The 19,416-nt window shown below is 33.2% G+C and overlaps 1 protein-coding gene across 2 annotated transcripts in view; it reads right to left on the bottom strand.

Moving 5' to 3' along the window:
- Nucleotides 1–19,106, bottom strand: part of LOC132731355 (caspase-2-like) — a 29,931-nt gene extending 10,825 nt beyond the window's left edge. The window contains exons 1-6 of one of the 2 annotated variants that reach the window (XM_060717531.1): nt 19,021–19,106; nt 11,555–11,718; nt 6,673–7,216; nt 6,117–6,211; nt 4,652–4,825; nt 598–823 (exon numbers count right to left, since the gene is read on the bottom strand). In XM_060717531.1, the coding sequence (XP_060573514.1) occupies nt 598–823; nt 4,652–4,825; nt 6,117–6,211; nt 6,673–7,216; nt 11,555–11,689 (1,174 nt within the window). In that variant the 5' untranslated portion in view covers nt 11,690–11,718; nt 19,021–19,106. The remainder of the gene's footprint in view (nt 1–597; nt 824–4,651; nt 4,826–6,116; nt 6,212–6,672; nt 7,217–11,554; nt 11,719–19,020) is intronic. The other variant, XM_060717530.1, reaches the window with a different exon arrangement.
- Nucleotides 19,107–19,416: the final 310 nt, after the last annotated feature.

Genomic DNA, 19,416 nt, shown 5'->3' with positions numbered 1-19,416 from the left:
ACAAATGAATGAGTTCTGCACATGGCCTTAATATGGTTATCACTTGAGCATAGCTTGAAGAAAATACTTCACGGGGTATAAGATTCAGAGCAGACATGAAACTTTCTGACATTTGACCTTGTTTGTGACCTTAATCTTTAAATCAGCACAGAGCCTGTTTGGGTCATTAAAATGAACTTTTAAGCTTAGTTTGTAAAATCCATCAAGGGTTTACAGAGCAGACACAAAATTGTTACTGACTTTCAACTGTGACATTGACCTTGAGCTGGCATGGAGGCAGCATGGGTTCTACACATTGCCTTGCTAAGGTAAACATCTGAGCCAAGAGAAAAAATTCTTAATGGTTAATGGAGTTAAAATGAGGACATAATGAAGACAGAGGGACAGACCATTTGACTGACTGACACGACAAAGTGAGTCCAGAATAGTCTCCCCTACATTTTGTGGTGGGGTATATTAAAACTTCCTGTATTAGTAACAAACAGAAAAGAATGTCTTTAACATGCAAAATGCTACAAAAGAGTCACAGTGAATAATCATTATAAATTTCTACACTTTATTTTGATAACATAACAGATAAAGCCGTTATATACAAACTTTTCATGATGGTTCCACATGCCTGAATGAGGAAGACTTTAGGTATCCCGACCATAGATGGACAGTTTTTAGCCGAGAACATGTTAACAATATCCTGTACTGGCAACATTTTTCCGTCAGTACACATTATTGTGCCTTTCCCCCCATATGATTGTATAATGACTACAAACATGCTCAGCTTGGCACTATCTTGCCCTCTCTCCGCCGCTAAAATATTTTCCAACTCCTGATAATAAACAAAATAATATTACCTGCTAGTAATACAGTTATACCATACATGAACTATAATTATGTCAATGCAAAAATAACATAATATATAACCAGGACACAGATGCCTGTCTAAATGGCATTAGTAGTCACAAAATCTGACCCTGTCTTTTAATGAAACAATCTTTAATGCTGTTAGTTGCCACTTTTATTTCAAATGGTTTTTAACCAATTCAATGTAGGACTTTTTTTACAAACAGACACTGATTTATATACTATTTTATATACTTATTTGTTAAGTAAAGTTACTATTGTACATATAGTCTGTACATGTTTATTGAAGTGTTACATGTAACAGATATAGCATGAAAATACAAATATGGTCTAATTTTCATCCCTGTATACATTATGTCCATGGCAACCTGGATATAGTTGTCATCTTGTGTATAATTGCCCATTTTAACAGAGTCTCCTTGTTGACTAGTATACACAGGTTAGACTGTATGTAATCATGAAATCTCATTAAAATGTTTAACCTTTACCACTCTAAATATCTTAAATGGACTTGTCCTTTATACAATCATGTCCATCATACAATGTGGCCAAAACTATTCATCTTTTTTAGGCAAAATTAAAGAAAAATTGTAAATTTTCAAAATTTGTAGTGACTGCTGAAGGAACAGTGCAGTCTATGATCAGATGACATGGATGAGATGGCTGACCTTGGTTTGTACTGGTTGCATCAGTAAACTCTGCTGGCCAGCCAGTGAAGGTTAAAATGTGGGGGGGGGGGTTGTTTACATTAACTTTTGATATACTGTCAATGAATTTTAGTCAGACAATTATTGCTACATTTCAACAGCTGTTGTAATAATTATTGATGTTATATTTATTGACTGCAACATCTGATGTTTTTAAACTTGATGTAGACACAAGTTTTTATAGAAAATATATGTGTGAAGATATTTCTTCTAGCTTTTATCTATGATTAATCATCTTGTTAAATATTATTTTCTTCTGTAAAATTCTCTGTTTAATTTTTAACTGATAGTTAAATTTATTAAATTTTATATATCACCTTAAACGATGGAAAAGTTCATCAATAATGCTGAACATACTTAGCATATAGCTGCTAGAGATGGACAATTTTTTTTTTTAATTTTCAACTGATAGTTTTTTACAATTTCATATACATTGTAATTATTTCTATGATGTACATGTTTTTATCAATTTTTTTTATATATTCAAAAATTGAAAAGTGTCTCAATCATATGCAGTATTTTTTCTTGGAAAAGAAGATATACATCCATATTTAAGCAAACAGCCTTAAAAACAAAAATTTCAAAATTTGCAATTTCAGTGAGTAAATCTCCCAACATGCATGTGACCGACAAATTGGCGACAATTAGGCCAATTTGACATGTAATCCCCGCTGTCAGTCACAATTTTATCAACTTTATCTGGATTTGGATTTATCAATCAGCGGTCAATAAGGGTAATTTTTTTCCTTTTTTTTTAGATAAACATTGGAAAAATATGCTTTTTACCAACAAATTACAGCTGAAACCCTGTACATCTTTCATTTATCCTGTTAAAGACTTTTTCTGGAGTTTTCATTTAGACATATAGGCAAAATAAAACTTGTTCAAGAATTTTTGTAAACTTGGCATGTTGTTAGAATATGATAACAGAAACTTTTTAAACGGAAAAATATTTGGGGTCACCGTTCTCATTTTCGAGTTATCTGCCTTGAATTGCACTTTTTCCTTAAATTCAAGGGCAGATAATTTACAATGAAGCGAAACAATACATTTTTTTTGTCTTATTTTCATGAAACTTACTTTTGTCTTAGACAATATGCAAAATTCCAAGAACAAATTTAGAGTGGATAGATTTTTCCCCACTTCTTCTCTTAACCTGTGCATTATTTCTTAAAAATTGACCTATTTTTTATGAATTTAAAGTACCTTTATTTTCATTGAAAAAAATTAACTGAAACGATATAAGGCATTGCATGTTATTATGTATTGTATTCAACAATAAAAAGAAAAACATGACCAAGAAGTAAAAACAAGAATTCATTTACGTATGTATAAGTTATCTGCCCTTTAAATGACCTTAAATAAGTAAAAAATTCTGATTCAGGGGCAGATAACTCAAAAACAAGAACAGTGACCCCAATTTTTTTTCTTAAAATGTTTCTGTTGTCATATTCTAACAACATGCCAAGTTTAAAGAAATTCTATAGAACAGTTTTAATTTAGCCTTTATGTCTATATGAAAACTCCCAAAAACGTCCTTAAACAGAATTAAATAGATAACTGACTGTAGCAATAAAGAAAAAGTGTTCTCAAATTATTTTTTATTTACATTAACATGAACTAGAGCTATCACTAAATGTGATTAATACCACCACAAAACTGCTTCAGAAATAAGGAAGTTACTAGTAACAGAATACCTTGTAAGAGTATTGAAATAAAGTTATGGTTGTGGGCAATTAAAGATAGATGTGGTTCTAGTATGTTGCATTTCCTTTCACTGCGGTTGACAATTGATGAAGTTTTAGTGAATTACTCTGTAATGTGTCCAGATAAGTTATGGTTCTACAGCACTGCACTTCCTCTCATTGTGCTTTAACATTGTATGAAGTTGCATTGAATTCCAAACATTAGTTTTTAAGTAATGCACTGGACAAGGAAAAGGAACAAAGGGCAATAACTCTGCAAATACTGAAGATGAAGTTATGGTATTGTACACTGCACTTCCTCTCATTGAGCTTGACCATTGTATGAAGTTGCATTGAATTCCAACTACTAGTTTTCAAGTTATGCACTGGACAAGAAAAAGTAACAAAGGGCAATAACTATGTAATTAGTCCAAATAGAGTTAATTATGGTTCTTGTGCATTGCACTTCATCTCACTGCACTTGACCATTGTATGAAGTTGCACTGAATTCCAACCATTAGTTTTCAAGTAATGCACTGGACAATAAAAAGTAACAAAGGGCAATAACTCTAAAATGAGTCAAGAAAGAGTTATGGTTCCTGTGTAATGCGCTTCCTCTCAATATACTTGACCATTGTACAAACTTGTATTGAATTCCAACAAGTAGATTTCATGTTATGCTCTGCTACAAGGAAATGGAAGAAAGAGCTCTATAATTACTCTGGATAGAGCTATGGTTCTTGTGTACTGCACTTCCTCTCAATGTTGTTGACCATTGTATGAAGTTGTATTGAATTCCAACCTAAAGTCTTCAAGTTATGCTCAGGACAAGGAAAATGCAACAGACTGTTCGACCGACCACCAAGTAACTCCTATATACACCCCTAACTTCGTTTCAACAACTGAGCACATGCAATTACTTATCAAGTTTGACCACTGTAGGTACAAGATGTTTTCTAGATATAATGTAGAAATAAAGTGGTCTATGAACATGCCTTGTAAGGATGATTGTTTACTTTTAAAGGGACTCCACTGAGATTTTTTGACATGACGGGACTGGAAATTTTTTTTTGAGATTATTACCCTATTTGATGTAGATCTGTACTTATAACTTATGTGCAAAATTACAGATCATCAGCTTGTTCCGTTTTTCCAAAATAATAATTATAATAGTGAAAAATGACCCAAAATTGAAAAGCGTTTAAACGCTTTTCACTCGAATCGGACAGAGAATAGCACAAACATACGATTTTCAATTTATTTCTTGTATGTTTCTTAGTTATATTTTATTTATATTTCTGTTTTAATAGCTTGTGTTGGTCTATGTGAAAAATTAAAATTTTATGTTTTAGGCTTATTAACCTCAGTGGAGTTCCTTTAAGATAAAACAAGACTGCTTACCTCCTTTTTTACATTGGAACTAGTTTGAATTTTAAATTGCATTTTTTTGAGAACCTGATGTATACGAATACTGTCAAAATCTGTTAGTTTCCTCTCTTCATAAATGTCACCATCAAATGTTTTATTGCTGATAATCAAAGCTCGCCTCTCTTTATCTTCTGACATTGGATATATCTATAAATATATAATAATGTCTTTAACATTTAATCTGCTAAATTTGTCTATTTGACTTGTTAAGAACCTTTTCACATATGATGTTGGTCATAGTTACAAACATACATTTGAAGTAAAAAACTTTAAAGGAAAATTCAATTTTTAAAGAAGCTACATGTATTAATAAAGATAATTCATACCCTCACCTCTGACCCTCTATAATATACACTACTGTCTCCCTATAACACACACTAATGACCTTTTATAATTCACACTGACCCGTTACAACTCACTACCGAGCTCCTATAATACTCATCCCTGACCATCTATAACACACACAAATGACCCCCTATAACACACAATGTCCCCGTATGACAAACTACTGACTCCTTTAACACACACTAATGACCCTCTATAACACACAATGTCCCCCTATGACAAACTACTGACTCCTTTAACACACACTACTGACCCCCTATAACACACACTACTAACCCCTATAACATACACTATTAAACCCCTATAACACACACTACTAAATCCCTATAACACACCCTGACCCACCAAAACACACTCTGGCCCCCTATAACACACCCTGACCCACTATAACACACACTGACCCACTATAACACACACTTACCCACCATAACACACACTGGCCCTAAATAACACACAGTCATTGGCCCCATATATCACACACTGACCCAATATAACACACACTGACCAACTTTAACACACCTTGACCCACTTTAACACACACTGACCCCGATAACACACACTGGCCCCATATAACACACACTGGCCCTATATAACACACACTGGCCCCATATAACACACACTGGCCCCATATAACACACCCTGGCCCCATGTAACACACACTGACCCCATATAACACACCCTGGCCCATTATCACACACACACTGACTCCTATATTACACCCTGACCCATTATAACACACACTGACCCCTATATTACACCCTGACCAATTATAACACACACTGACCCCTATATTACACCCTGACCCATTATCACACACACTGACCCCATATAACACACCCTGACCCATTATCACACACACTGACCCCTATATTACACCCTGACCCATTATAACACACACTGACCCCCTATAACACACACCCTGACCCATTATAACACACACTGACCCCCTATAACACACACAATGACCACAGAGACAATGGTTTGATGGAATCTTAAGATGACAAAGTCATGCCACTGAAAATGATATAGATCAGTGTATGACAGCGATATCAGAATGATATGAAACTGACGAGATTTAAATATTTTCACCTACATTTGGATCATGGAGTTGCTTCTTTAATTCCTCTCCTGTACAGAACTTCACTTCGAAGTCTTTACTGGCTAATGTCAGTTTCAATTTTGGCCAATCTTAAATTGAAGAAAAGAAATTTCAACCTTAGTTGCAAATTGTACTTTCTACACAATAATTACAATAAACAGCAGAAGATATAGAAAAAAGTTTAGCTTATGATATTCAACACTGTAAAATGTAAGTTTTGTAATGTTTCCTTGATATCATTATGTTTTAAATGTTACAAAAGGGTTGCGTTTTTTTACTGTTTCACTACCAATAAAGATTTGTTTGAACATTTTTTTTTTGTTTAAACATATTTATTTTAGCTTGAATGTAATACATATAATAAATGTTGAATAAGGGCTTAAACCCATGGTCCTTGGTTGAGAGGCACTAGGCCACAGCTGTGATGTTAGCAAATATCATCAGTATCATTTACACAATGACACCAATATGACAAATCACCTCTTTAAATGCTCTTATATATCTGTAGTCAAGATAAAACTATATATATACACTGATAAGTCTAGGATACCTGGCTTTGGTTTTGGAAAATTTTCTAGTAACTCTTCTTCAGCAGGATCAAATGGAGTTTCCTCCCTTGATTCCTGAGTTCCAAATACTGGCTGATGCTCATCATTCGGTGTTGAAGGCTGGGAACCAGCTTTTCCTCCACAAGCTCCAAAAGCTGGTGGCTGTGGTAAGCTCATTTCTGATTTACTGGCTGGTGATGGTGAGCTCTTTGTTTCGTTGTGTTCAAACGGCATTTGTACCGGTACAGGATAAGCAGGATTAGAAAGTTTCCCACCGGCTGGTTGACTACCTGATGATGATAGTTTCCCACCGGCAGGTTGACTACCGGATGATGATTTGGTAGGTGCAGTCTTGTTTGAACCAGGTTTACTTTCTGGTTCAATGGGTGTTACACCAGAATGGGCAAGCTGTGGATTTAACTTCACAGCAATTTCTCTCTGACCTGTCCTGATTAAAACATTACAAAATGTATCAAATGCAGATCTTCCTCTTTTAGGTAAAATATCTAACAGTTTTCTGGCTCTGGCTATTGGAGTTGGTTCAGCCTGTAAAACAATATAAACATTTTAAAATTTTAAAAGTCAGAAATAGATGACTTTTAAGTTACTTATCAGTAACCAGAAAATTTCAAAGGGGTTTAAATTTGAAATTGATGATTTTCATGAAAATTAAGTATCATATAAATTTTAGACTTTACCTTTCCACTGTAAAGTCAGATATTTTCCTGTAGACAAAATAAGCACTTGGGACTTATTATCAAGATAGAAATTTATGAATATTTTCCATGACAATAGTCCCACAGGTTGATTTTGTCCTCACGAAAAATATCTGACTTTACAGAAGAATAGTAACATGTTTATCACAGAGAAGCATTTTAATATTATGTTCACTATGGGTGCCTAAAAATGTGAAATATTTGCAGAGGTTTTTTTTTTACAGGATCTTCATTAAAGTTTGTATAAATTATGCTTTAATGCTCTTCTTTAATGTTCATTTCATATTTGCCCCCTCTATTACCTAGCTCAAAAATTAAAATATTTTTAAAATGATATCATGTCTATTGAAATAGAGATCATATCAATTCAGAAATAGATCATATCAGTTAAAGCTGCATTTTATAAATTATACGCAGTAAATATGACAATCTCTTGTGCAAACAAAGTTTTACCGTTTTATCTTAACATTAGCCCTGTCATTTACAAAAAAGTAATCATCTCATAAAAAAAAGATATAATACATATTGTATCAAAAGATCTGTTATTTAATGTAGAAATACATTGTTAAATTTGAACTACTAATTAAAGCTATGTTTGTTGATTTTCTATCAATGTACGGATGACCCAAAGGCGATGCAAATAGAAATTGTGCTTCCTATTTCACCACATTGAGGTTGCAGAACTTTAGGCTAACAAGAATTTGTAACAGAGTTACCAACATCCCCCGCCCCGGGAGTTTTATATGAAGCATAAAATTGTGCTATTTCAAAAGATTGAAGTATGGATCTCAGGACATTCAGTCCAAAATTATGATCAATGCTAGATCTGCAAATGTAACAATAAATTTGTTAAAAAAATAAAATGAAACACGGAATTTAAAAATCTATCATGTTAAGCTTTGACCTCTAAGTGTGACCTTGACCTTGGAGGTAGGGGAGCAGGTGTTGTGCATGACATAACGTCTTATTATTGAGACTATTTGTGCCAAGTATTTTCAAAATCCCTTGAACTATGAAGAAGTTATAGATTGGACACAAAATATACCCTATAACAGACTATGTAAATCTTTGACCTCTAAGTGTGACCTTGACCTTGGAGGTAGGGACACAGATGTTACGCATGACATATCATCTAATCATTGTGACTATTTGTGCCAAGTATTTTTAAAATCCCTTAATCTATGAAGAAGTAATGGACGGGACAAAAAATATACCAAATAACAGACTCTGTTAACCTTTGACCTCTAAGTGTGACCTTGACCTTAAGAGATAGGGGTGCAGGTGTTGTACCTGACATATCGACTTATTATTGTAACTATTTGTGCCAAGTTATTTCAAAATCCCTTGAACTATGAAGAAGTTCTAGATTCGACACAAAATATACCCTATAACAGATTATGTTAATTTTTAACCGCTAAGTGTGACCTTGACCTTGGAAGTAGGGATGCAGGTGTTGCGCATGACACATCCTCTTATTATAGTGACTATTTGTGCGAAGTATTTTCAAAATCCTTTGATCTATGAAAAAGTAATAGACCTGACACAAAAAATACCCTGAAACAGACTATGTAAGTATTTGACCTCCAAGTGTGACCTTGACCTTGAAGGTAGGTGACCTGTTTTTGCGCATGACACATCATCTGATTATTGTGAACAATTATCGCAAGTATTTACAAAAGTCCTTCATAGATAAGAAAGTTATGGACCGGACAAGACATATACCCTCAAATAGACAATGTTGACCTTGAATGAGCAAGTACGACCTTGACCCTGAAGGTACGGGTCTGGTTGTTGCGCATGACACATCTTCTTATTATAACAAACATTTGTGCCAAGTTATCTCATATTCCTTTGATAAATGACAAAGTTATGGACCTGACACGAAATACACCCTGTAACTGACTATGTTAATATTTGACCTCCATGTGTGACCTTGACCTTGAAGGTAGGTGACTGGTTTTTGCGCATGACACATGGTCTGATTATTGTGAACAATTATGGCAAGTATTTACAAAATCCCTTCATAGATAAGAAAGTTATGGACCGGACACGACATATACCCTCAAATAGACAATGTTAACCTTGAATGAGCAAAAACGACCTTGACCCTGAAGGTAAGGGTCTGGTTGTTGCGCATGACACATCGTTTTATTATAACAAACATTTGTGCCAAGTAACTTCAAATTCCTTTGATAAATGACAAAGTTATGGACCGGACACGAAATATACCCTGTAACAGACTATGTTAATATTTGACCTCCAAGTGTGACCTTGACCTTGAAGGTAGGCGACTGGTTTTTGCGCATGACACATTGTCTGATTATTGTGAACAATTATGGCAAGTATTTACAAAATCCCTTCATAGATAAGAAAGTTATGGACTGGACACGACATATACCCTCAAATAGGCAATGTTGACCTTGAATGAGCAAGTGTGACCTTGACCCTGGAGGTAGGGGTCTGGTTGTTGCGCATGACACATCGTCTTATTATAATAAACATTTGTGCCAAGTTATTTCAAATTCCTTTCATAAATGACAAAGTTATGGACCGGACACGAAAGTGTGACGGACGGACGGACAGACGGACGGAGCCTATTTCTATATCCCCCTTTTTTCTTTGAAAAGGCGGGGGACAATAAAACTCAAGTTGGTTATCGGGGCCCCAAAATAAGAACGAGAGTCGACATGATAACATTTATTAACAAAATGTAGTTATTTCTGTTTTTATAAAATTTATAGAAGGCAGCTTTAAGAAAGAGATCATATAAAAAAATTTTTATTAAGCATCAGTTAAAGCTCTTCTATAAGTCACAGTTTTACAAAGAATTAATGGCTAAAGCTAGAATTGATATTTCAAGACAGTTCTGCACATTTTAGAAGTTTTACCATTTGCTTTCTTAAAGGAGCACCACTGAGGTCAAAACCTTTAAAGCATAAAATTTGAAATTCTTGCATAAATCAAGGGCGAGCATAAACATCTGCAAAAGATAATAAAGAAATATACTTAGATTTAAATTGAAACTAGAAATGTGTCATCATGCCATGGATGCCCCCGCATGCAGCCAAAATTTCAAATGTTATAATACATGTATTTAGTTCCAAATTTGTTTGCACAAATTATTTTTTTCATTCTAAGTTCAAAGCCCTTAAAACTTTTCAATGTTAACACAAACCATTTTTATACAATGTTCAAGGCACTGAAATTATTCAGTCTTAACCTTTTGAAAATAGCATATTGCATATTTGTAGCCAAAATAATGGCTATATACATTTCCACAAAAGTATGAGTGCTGAAACTGAAAGTTCAAATTTTTTCCAACATTCAGGAAAGATAAGTTTGTCCAAAATCATTGAACCCACGACAAATTCAAACTTAAACTGCTTATTCCTAAGATGTATCTATATTATTATCAAAAGTGAAAGGGACATAACTCTGCCAAAAAAAATCATCGAACCATGACCAAATTCCAACTTGACCTGCGCATTCCTTTGACATATCCATATGTCAATTTTGAGTTGAATATGTAACACTGTTGGGTTGATAATGAACAGAAACTGAAAATTTCATATTATTTTCAAAGTAAAAGGGGGATAACTCTGCCAAAAATCATCGAACCATGACCAATTTCGAACTTGACCTGTATTTTCTCATGACATATCCATATGTCAAGTTTGAGTTGAATGTGTTGTACCGTTGGGGAGATAATAAACGGAAACTGAAAATTTCATATTATTTTCAAAGTAAAAGGGGCATAACTCTGCCAAAAAACATCGAACCATGACCAATTTCGAACTTGACCTGTATTTTCTCATGACATATCTACGTATATGTCAAATTTCAGTTCAATATGTGCAACGGTTATTAAGATAATGAACGGAAACTGATGATGACAGAAGGACGGAAGGACGGAACAGGGTAACACTATATGCCCCTTGGCGGGGGCATAATAAAAAGGAGCCATTTTTTGCACAATTTTTATCTAGGTTTGGTCATTTTACATAATAAATTATTCTGGGAACACAGATAGAGGGAATCATCTGAAATTTTGTACACAATTTCTTTGTCAAGACCTAAATCAATTGATACACAAGTCCTGAAAAATTTATTCCTGTTTGTTCATGTAAAAAAAAAGCCCTTAAATGTCTAAAAACTTCAAAAAGCTTACATGAATGTCTTGAATCATGTTAGTTGTTAATATATCTTTTTCATGTAGATAATCTGTGATGCCGAGAACATCCTCAATCTCTTTAACAAGATAGGAGCGATTCTCACGCAGAATCTTCCTGTGTATTTCCTCCATTCCTCTTCTTACACACAGTCAGTCAATTACTGTAATTAAATAACAATCAGAAATGAAACTATGATATCTATATGTTGACTGTAATCCTGTAACAATCAGAAATGAAACTATGATATTCATATGTTGACTGTAAACCTGTAACAATCAGAAATGAAACTATGATATTCATGTGTTGACTGTAATCCTGTAACAATCAGAAATGAAACTATGATATTCATATGTTGACTGTAAACCTGTAACAATCAGAAATGAAACTATGATATTCATATGTTGACTGTAATCCTGTAACAATCAGAAATCAAACTATGATATTCATATGTTGACTGTAATCCTGTAACAATCAGAAATGAAACTATGATATTCATGTGTTGACTGTAATCCTATAACAATCAGAAATGAAACTATGATATTCATATGTTGACTGTTATCCTGTAACAATCAGAAATGAAACTATGATATTCATATGTTGACTGTAATCCTGTAACAATCAGAAATCAAACTATGATATTCATGTGTTGACTGTAATCCTGTAACAATCAGAAATGAAACTATGATATTCATCTGTTGACTGTAATCCTGTAACAATCAGAAATGAAACTATGATATTCATGTGTTGACTGTAATCCTATAACAATCAGAAATGAAACTATGATATTCATATGTTGACTGTAATCATGTAACAATCAGAAATGAAACTATGATATTCATATGTTGACAATCAGAAATGAAACTATGATATCCATGTGTTGACTGTAATCCTATAACAATCAGAAATGAAACTATGATATTCATATGTTGACTGTAATCCTGTAACAATCAGAAATGAAACTATGATATTCATATGTTGACTGTAATCCTGTAACAATCAGAAATGCAACTATGATATTCATGTGTTGACTGTAATCCTGTAACAATCAGAAATGAAACTATGATATTCATCTGTTGACTGTAATCCTGTTACAATCAGAAATGAAACTATGATATTCATGTGTTGACTGTAATCCTATAACAATCAGAAATGAAACTATGATATTCATGTGTTGACTGTAATCCTGTAACAATCAGAAATGAAACTATGATATTCATGTGTTGACTGTAATCCTATAACAATCAGAAATGAAACTATGATATTCATATGTTGACTGTAAACCTGTAACAATCAGAAATGAAACTATGATATCCATATGTTGACTGTAATCCTGTAACAATCAGAAATGAAACTATGATATTCATGTGTTGACTGTAATCCTATAACAATCAGAAATGAAACTATGATATTCATATGTTGACTGTAATCCTGTAACAATCAGAAATGAAACTATGATATTCATATGTTGACAATCAGAAATGAAACTATGATATCCATGTGTTGACTGTAATCCTATAACAATCAGAAAAAAAACCTATGATATTCATATGTTGACTGTAAACCTGTAACAATCAGAAATGAAACTATGATATTCATATGTTGACTGTAAACCTGTAACAATCAGAAATGAAACTATGATATCCATATGTTGACTGTAATCCTGTAACAATCAGAAATGAAACTATGATATTCATATGTTGACTGTAATCCTATAACAATCAGAAATGAAACTATGATATTCATATGTTGACTGTAATCCTGTAACAATCAGAAATGAAACTATGATATTCATATGTTGACAATCAGAAATGAAACTATGATATCCATGTGTTGACTGTAATCCTATAACAATCAGAAAAAAAACCCTATGATATTCATATGTTGACTGTAATCCTGTAACAATCAGAAATGAAACTATGATATTCATATGTTGACTGTAAACCTGTAACAATCAGAAATGAAACTATGATATCCATATGTTGACTGTAATCCTGTAACAATCAGAAATGAAACTATGATATTCATATGTTGACTGTAAACCTGTAACAATCAGAAATGAAACTATGATATTCATATATTGACTATAATCCTGTAACATTCAGAAATGAAACTATGAAACTAGCAGCCCAGTAAAAGATACCAATCAAATTAATATGAGCAAACTTGATAAAAGACTACTTAAGAATGCTACAGACAAAGTTTGGTGATCATTCATCATATTTTAGTAGGAAATGATGTTCAAAGATTTTCTTTTTTTAGCTTAATTGACCCCTAAAAGGGGCCAATCAAATTAATATGAGCAAACTTGATAAAAGACTACCTAAGAATGCTACAGACAAAATTTGGTGAGCATCTATAAATCAGTTCTGTAGAAGGAGATGTTAAAAGGTATTTCTATATTTAGCTTTAGTGGCCCCTAAAAGGTGCCAATCAAATTAATATGCGCAAACATGATAAAAGACTACCCAGGAATGCTACAGACAAAGTTTAGTGACCATCAATCAATTATTCTGTAGGAAATGATGTTCAAAGGTTTTTTTTCTATTTTTTAGTTTAAGCAGTCCCTAAAAGGGGCTAATGAATTTAATATGAGTAAACTTGATAAAAGACTACCCAAGAATGCTACAGACAAAATTTGGTGATCATCCATCAATTGGTTCTGTACAAGGAAATGTTTAAATTTATTTCTATTTTTAGCTTTAGCAGTCCTTAAAAAGGGCCAATCAAATTAATATGAGCAAACTTGATAAAAGACTACCCAAAAATGCTACAGACAAAGTTTGGTGATCATCCATCCATTAGTTCTGTAGAAGAAGTTGTCAAAAGGTTTTTCTATTTTTAGCTCTAGAGACCCCTAAAAGGGGCCAATCAAATTAATATAAGCAAACTTGATAAAAGGCTATCTAAGAATGCTAGACAAATTTTAGTGATCATCCATCAATTACATGTAGTTCTGTAGAAATAGACGTTTAAAGGTATTTCTATTTTTAGCTTAAGTAGCCCTTACTTGGGGCGTAGTAAGGAACATACATGTAATTACATGTACAAGTCAGATTTTAAAACCATGTAGTAATGAAAAATGTGCCTGCTCTATGTGTATCTAAAAATTTTTGATTCATGTTCTATTTCACTTAATTCCCATTTTTGCTTGAAAATAATTTAGTTACCATTTCCTTGAATTATGTACTATGTATATATGTAATTAAGAAATAATATATCTCAAACAGTGATTTTATCGCTCAATAACATCACTGTTAAGAGTTCGGATGCGAGGAATTATATCACGAGGGTGTAGCCCAAGTGATATAATGATGCGCATCCGAACGACAAACAGTGATGTTATCCAGCGATAAAATCAGCGATTTGAATATATTATTTCGATTCTAACACGACATCAACAAATAAATGCTGCTGTACCTGATATTCAGCAAAATTGCGCCTGATTTGTTTCCGTTCTTATTATAAGCGCGTCGGATTCTTTTAGTGGTTACGTCACATGCATAATGATTACGTCACATATCTAAAACTGTGACTCTGTTGCATAATAACACACACTTTCGGTTCTTCTATATTTGATAGTGAAAAATGCAGGTCGTGTTAGAATTCCCTGTTATCCATACTTCATTAGACAGGACTGTATTTTCATTTTAAATGCTCTGATTTTCATAACAATGACAACATGGAATTAATTGAATGTATTATTATCTTAACATTTGTTTCTTTATTTTTGTTTCTTATTATCTTTTGTTCATGTCGGATACAAGCTTAAAGCTTATGTTTTGTACTGTTAACCATCACACACTGTAAATAAAGTTTGTCTTACTGTCTTACTATGGTATAGACCAAATATATTTTATTTCTGAAAAAAAAAATGTTATAAAGGGCTATTATAGCTTTTGTTGTTCAGTGTTGTGGGGTATCTAAAACTGGTGATGCTTTGTTAACCAATGTTGACAAAATCACTATTATCACAGGAGTAGCAAGTTGATTTTTTCCATAGATTTTATGTAGGCATTTTAATCTATTGAGTAGACTATAATACAGTATAAGTTAACAGAAACTAAACTGTTTATGTTCATCACAATGAAAATAATATAGTATTCAATAATACACAAATTGTTTTTCTTTTTTAAAAATGCATAGGGTTATTTCATCGATATTTTTTTGAAATTTAATCTTCCTGCGTAACCAACCCTTACCTGCTAGACACACTGGTAGCTACTACCAGCTTTCATGGAATTGATTATTTTACGATGATGTCATAACATGTCCGCCAAATTTGTTGTAGGCAGTACAAATTTGAAATAAATCTCATGTATGCGTTAAGACAGGTACAATTTAATTTTTGGAGGGGGGGGGGGGGGAGTTAGTACTAGAATTTATAATCTATTGATTTTTAGAAGACCTTGAAGTTATTTCAGATTAAAGCACTAAAAATCAGTCCAAAATATTGATAGTAAATCTTTTTCACTGTATTTTACAGCCGAGTAAAGGCTGTTCCCTTAGCCAAAAATAGGTATATTTTCCCCTAAAATGCCTCTTGCTCTTCCTTACAAGAACCATCTGATAGTGTTGCCGGTAAATTTTCTGTGCTTAAAATTAGTCATAATGGTTTGACAGTATGAAACAAGAGGGCCATGATGACCCTGAGGTTGCTCACCTGTATATAGGCCCCCGGAGCGGGGCCAGTTTAAACCCCAGGGCTTTTGATGTTTAAAGGTAAGAATTTTATCGTGTTACAATCTGTTGTATCTTTTATCAGAGTCGAAAGAAAAAATGGCCACCATTTACATATTTTACTGTAAGTTTCAGGGGCGCAGGAATTTGTTTTCAAGAATTATTTCTTTGAACAAAATCCCCTTTTTTACCAAATTCGCTATTCAAAAGTAGATTATTTTGCTATTTTGACAGTTTTTATTGTGTTACATGATAAATACAAATGTAGAAAAACATGCTTCTGTCTTTTGATATCAATTTTATCAGGCTCGGTTGATATGGGCAGAAAGGGCTCGGCAAGCCTCGCCCTTTCTAGCCCATATCAGCCTCCCCTACAATAAACATACTTGATCACTATTGAATACATTTAACATTTTCTACATAAATGATTGTTTAACACAAAATAAATCAAAGCACAGAAGGCGCTGAATTTGTTTGGGTCTCAGAATGTAAGAAAGGTGCAGGTTGTGAGATTATATGTTTAGTGCCACCAATGCTTTCCAGCGTTTTAATTGTAGTAAATTGGCTATAAGACTAATTGCAACACTGATATTCAATCCAATGTTTATTTGACTTTAACAATTTAAAAAAATAAGTTACCTTTACTGGGATTTGAACTCCAGACCTCTCGCTTCCTAAGCGAGCCCGAAAACCCTTCAGCCACGGTTAAATTTATATGTGAACGGCCTGAAGAAAACCATATTATTCTAAATTAGGGCTTGTAACGACTTTTAACTGTTGTTTAACACAGATGTAAATAATCCTGAAGCTTACTATAAGCATGTATATTTATAAAGAATCAAAGGGCTTCATGTTCTTTGGTATTTTCTGATCTTTGCAATCTAAATCGTACTGTATATCTGTATGCATTTTCCTGTATAAGTTTATTTTTATGTATTATAATTCATTTTGTAAGGCACATACGGAATTCTGCATAACTAGAGTTGCATCAAAAAATCATTTATGTACTTTTTTTACGACAGCCACACTTTATCCTTGTAAATCATGGCTACTTCCTTAACAAAAACAATTAAAAAAAGAATTTAACCAAAAAAAATTTTCCTCGACTGTGTTTCGAACTCGAGACCTCTCACTCACTAAGCGAGCGCGTTACCACTGTACCACGGAGAAGTTATACACAGTGTGTCTGAATAATATCAAGTCATTCTAAATTTAGAACTTCCATTGCATTCAGGTTTGTAATCCTTATTAATTTCGAGGTATTTTGTTCAGGGTAAACCTGTTGTTTAAAATTGAAGTAAATATTTTAGCGAAAATCCTCTCGCCCAAACAGTCCGACATGTAGAATCTATATATTCCACTACTCGGTTTGTGTAGTATTCGGTAATCTACATGGCTAAAAATAGTATTTTCATTGATAAAAATCATATTCATCCGCGTAATTTGTGATTGTGCATTTATTGACAATTCTATAAGCCAACGCTATTGTTTAACTTTAAATGCGTTGTAATTTGTTGGATACTTGTAACAAAATAAAATATTTCTTTCTTTTAAATCGCTAGTTTTAAGCTGTTTTGAGAACTACTTGTGTTGTTAGGTTTGTCATAAACTTCTGTGTCAGAGATTGAATGTCCGCTTTGTATTTAGTTATTTTCGATCAGAAAATACCAGAAAACAATATTAGAAATCTTCGACCATTCGGGAATTACTTTGCTTGAAAATTGATGCGCCTGTCTTTGACCATCTTTACGCAGTGATCTCCCCTGAATTTTTCGGCTTTAGTGTACATACAAAAGGGAAGTAACCGCTTCAAAAAAGTGGACTACTTTCGGCATTTGCAATTAAGAACATTAGACTCTGAAATTTCGCTACCATTATTTGTTTGGTCTGACGACCCAAACAAATAAAAATGGGGGGTGAAGTGTCTCAATCAAATTTCTTAAAATGAGGGGTGAACTGTCTGAGGGGTGAAGTGTCTGCAAAAAAGGGCCTAGGGTGAAGTGGCTGGGGATTGAAGTGTCTGTAAACCCATACTGGTTGGGGACCACCAAAACCGGACAACCACCAAACCCGGACGGCCCCGAAAATGCTTAATTTAATATTTTCTTTGTTCAGTGGTTGTCAGTCACTTTTTTATCAACAATAAGTGCATGTTTCTTTTAAAATTAAGTAAATAAATTTATTTCAACCTCCGTAAATGGTATTTTTTAATGTCTATTTCAAGAATGTTGACGTTGCAATTCAGGGGTCATGAAAGCAATGCCTGACCTCATATACCAGCTATAATCATTTGCAGAGTGAATAATAGAATATCCAAAACTTCAGCATTTGTTGCTGACATATTTTATATCATGTTACAAATCAAAAATCAAAACACCCAAGCTTTTATCTGAATTAAATCACATCATGTATATATCTGTCCGGACACATGGTACTGCAGTGTAGACAATGTAGGTAATTTTGATACCCTCCTTGTCGAGCCTATGATATAAGTGTCAATACAATCAGAAATAAACAAACTAGTTTGTTAGTTAAGAGAAGAACTTAGCTGAACTGTGTCAAATTTTTTGGTCTCTAGGTTAAAAATAATGAAATCTGTACGGAAAAATGTTCCAAAAGTGTCCGGTTGATGGTCTCCGACCAGTATAGATATGGAAGCCAGAATACACTGTAAATAATATTTTGTTCTGACAGTATCTATTCAAAGACACCAAATTCTCATTGATGTAATAAATATATTAAATCATCGATTATTTAACACATAAAATAATTAATGCAATTTTACCAGTATAACTTGCAATATTATAATGTAAAGCAAGAAAATAAAATGGAAATTTACAATGATTCCTCTTATGCTACTTTCGGTTTTGGCATTCGGAACTGCCTCGGCTATTATCTATAATAACCTCGGAAACAATACGGGTTGAAAGTAGGTCTACCACGTGGTTTCAGATTAAACTGAAACAGAGATAATGTAAAACGAATGTATATATTTGACATCTAATGTCTGTTCCGGTACACTTATGCTTGAAAATATGTCTGACAACAATTTGTAATTTAAATATGCCTACTGATGTTCAATTTTAAACAAATCCGACTAAATGTCAACTTGTTGATTTTTGTACTTTCGGTTTCTACAACCATAATAATAAATATATAAATAATGTATTGTTTGCTTTTG

Source organism: Ruditapes philippinarum, unplaced genomic scaffold (genome assembly GCF_026571515.1).
Source record: "Ruditapes philippinarum isolate M1 unplaced genomic scaffold, ASM2657151v2 ctg54_1_1_1_1, whole genome shotgun sequence".
NCBI lineage: Eukaryota > Metazoa > Mollusca > Bivalvia > Venerida > Veneridae > Ruditapes > Ruditapes philippinarum.
The sequence above is the reverse complement of the archived record's forward strand: the minus strand, read 5'-3'. Positions and strand labels throughout refer to the sequence as shown.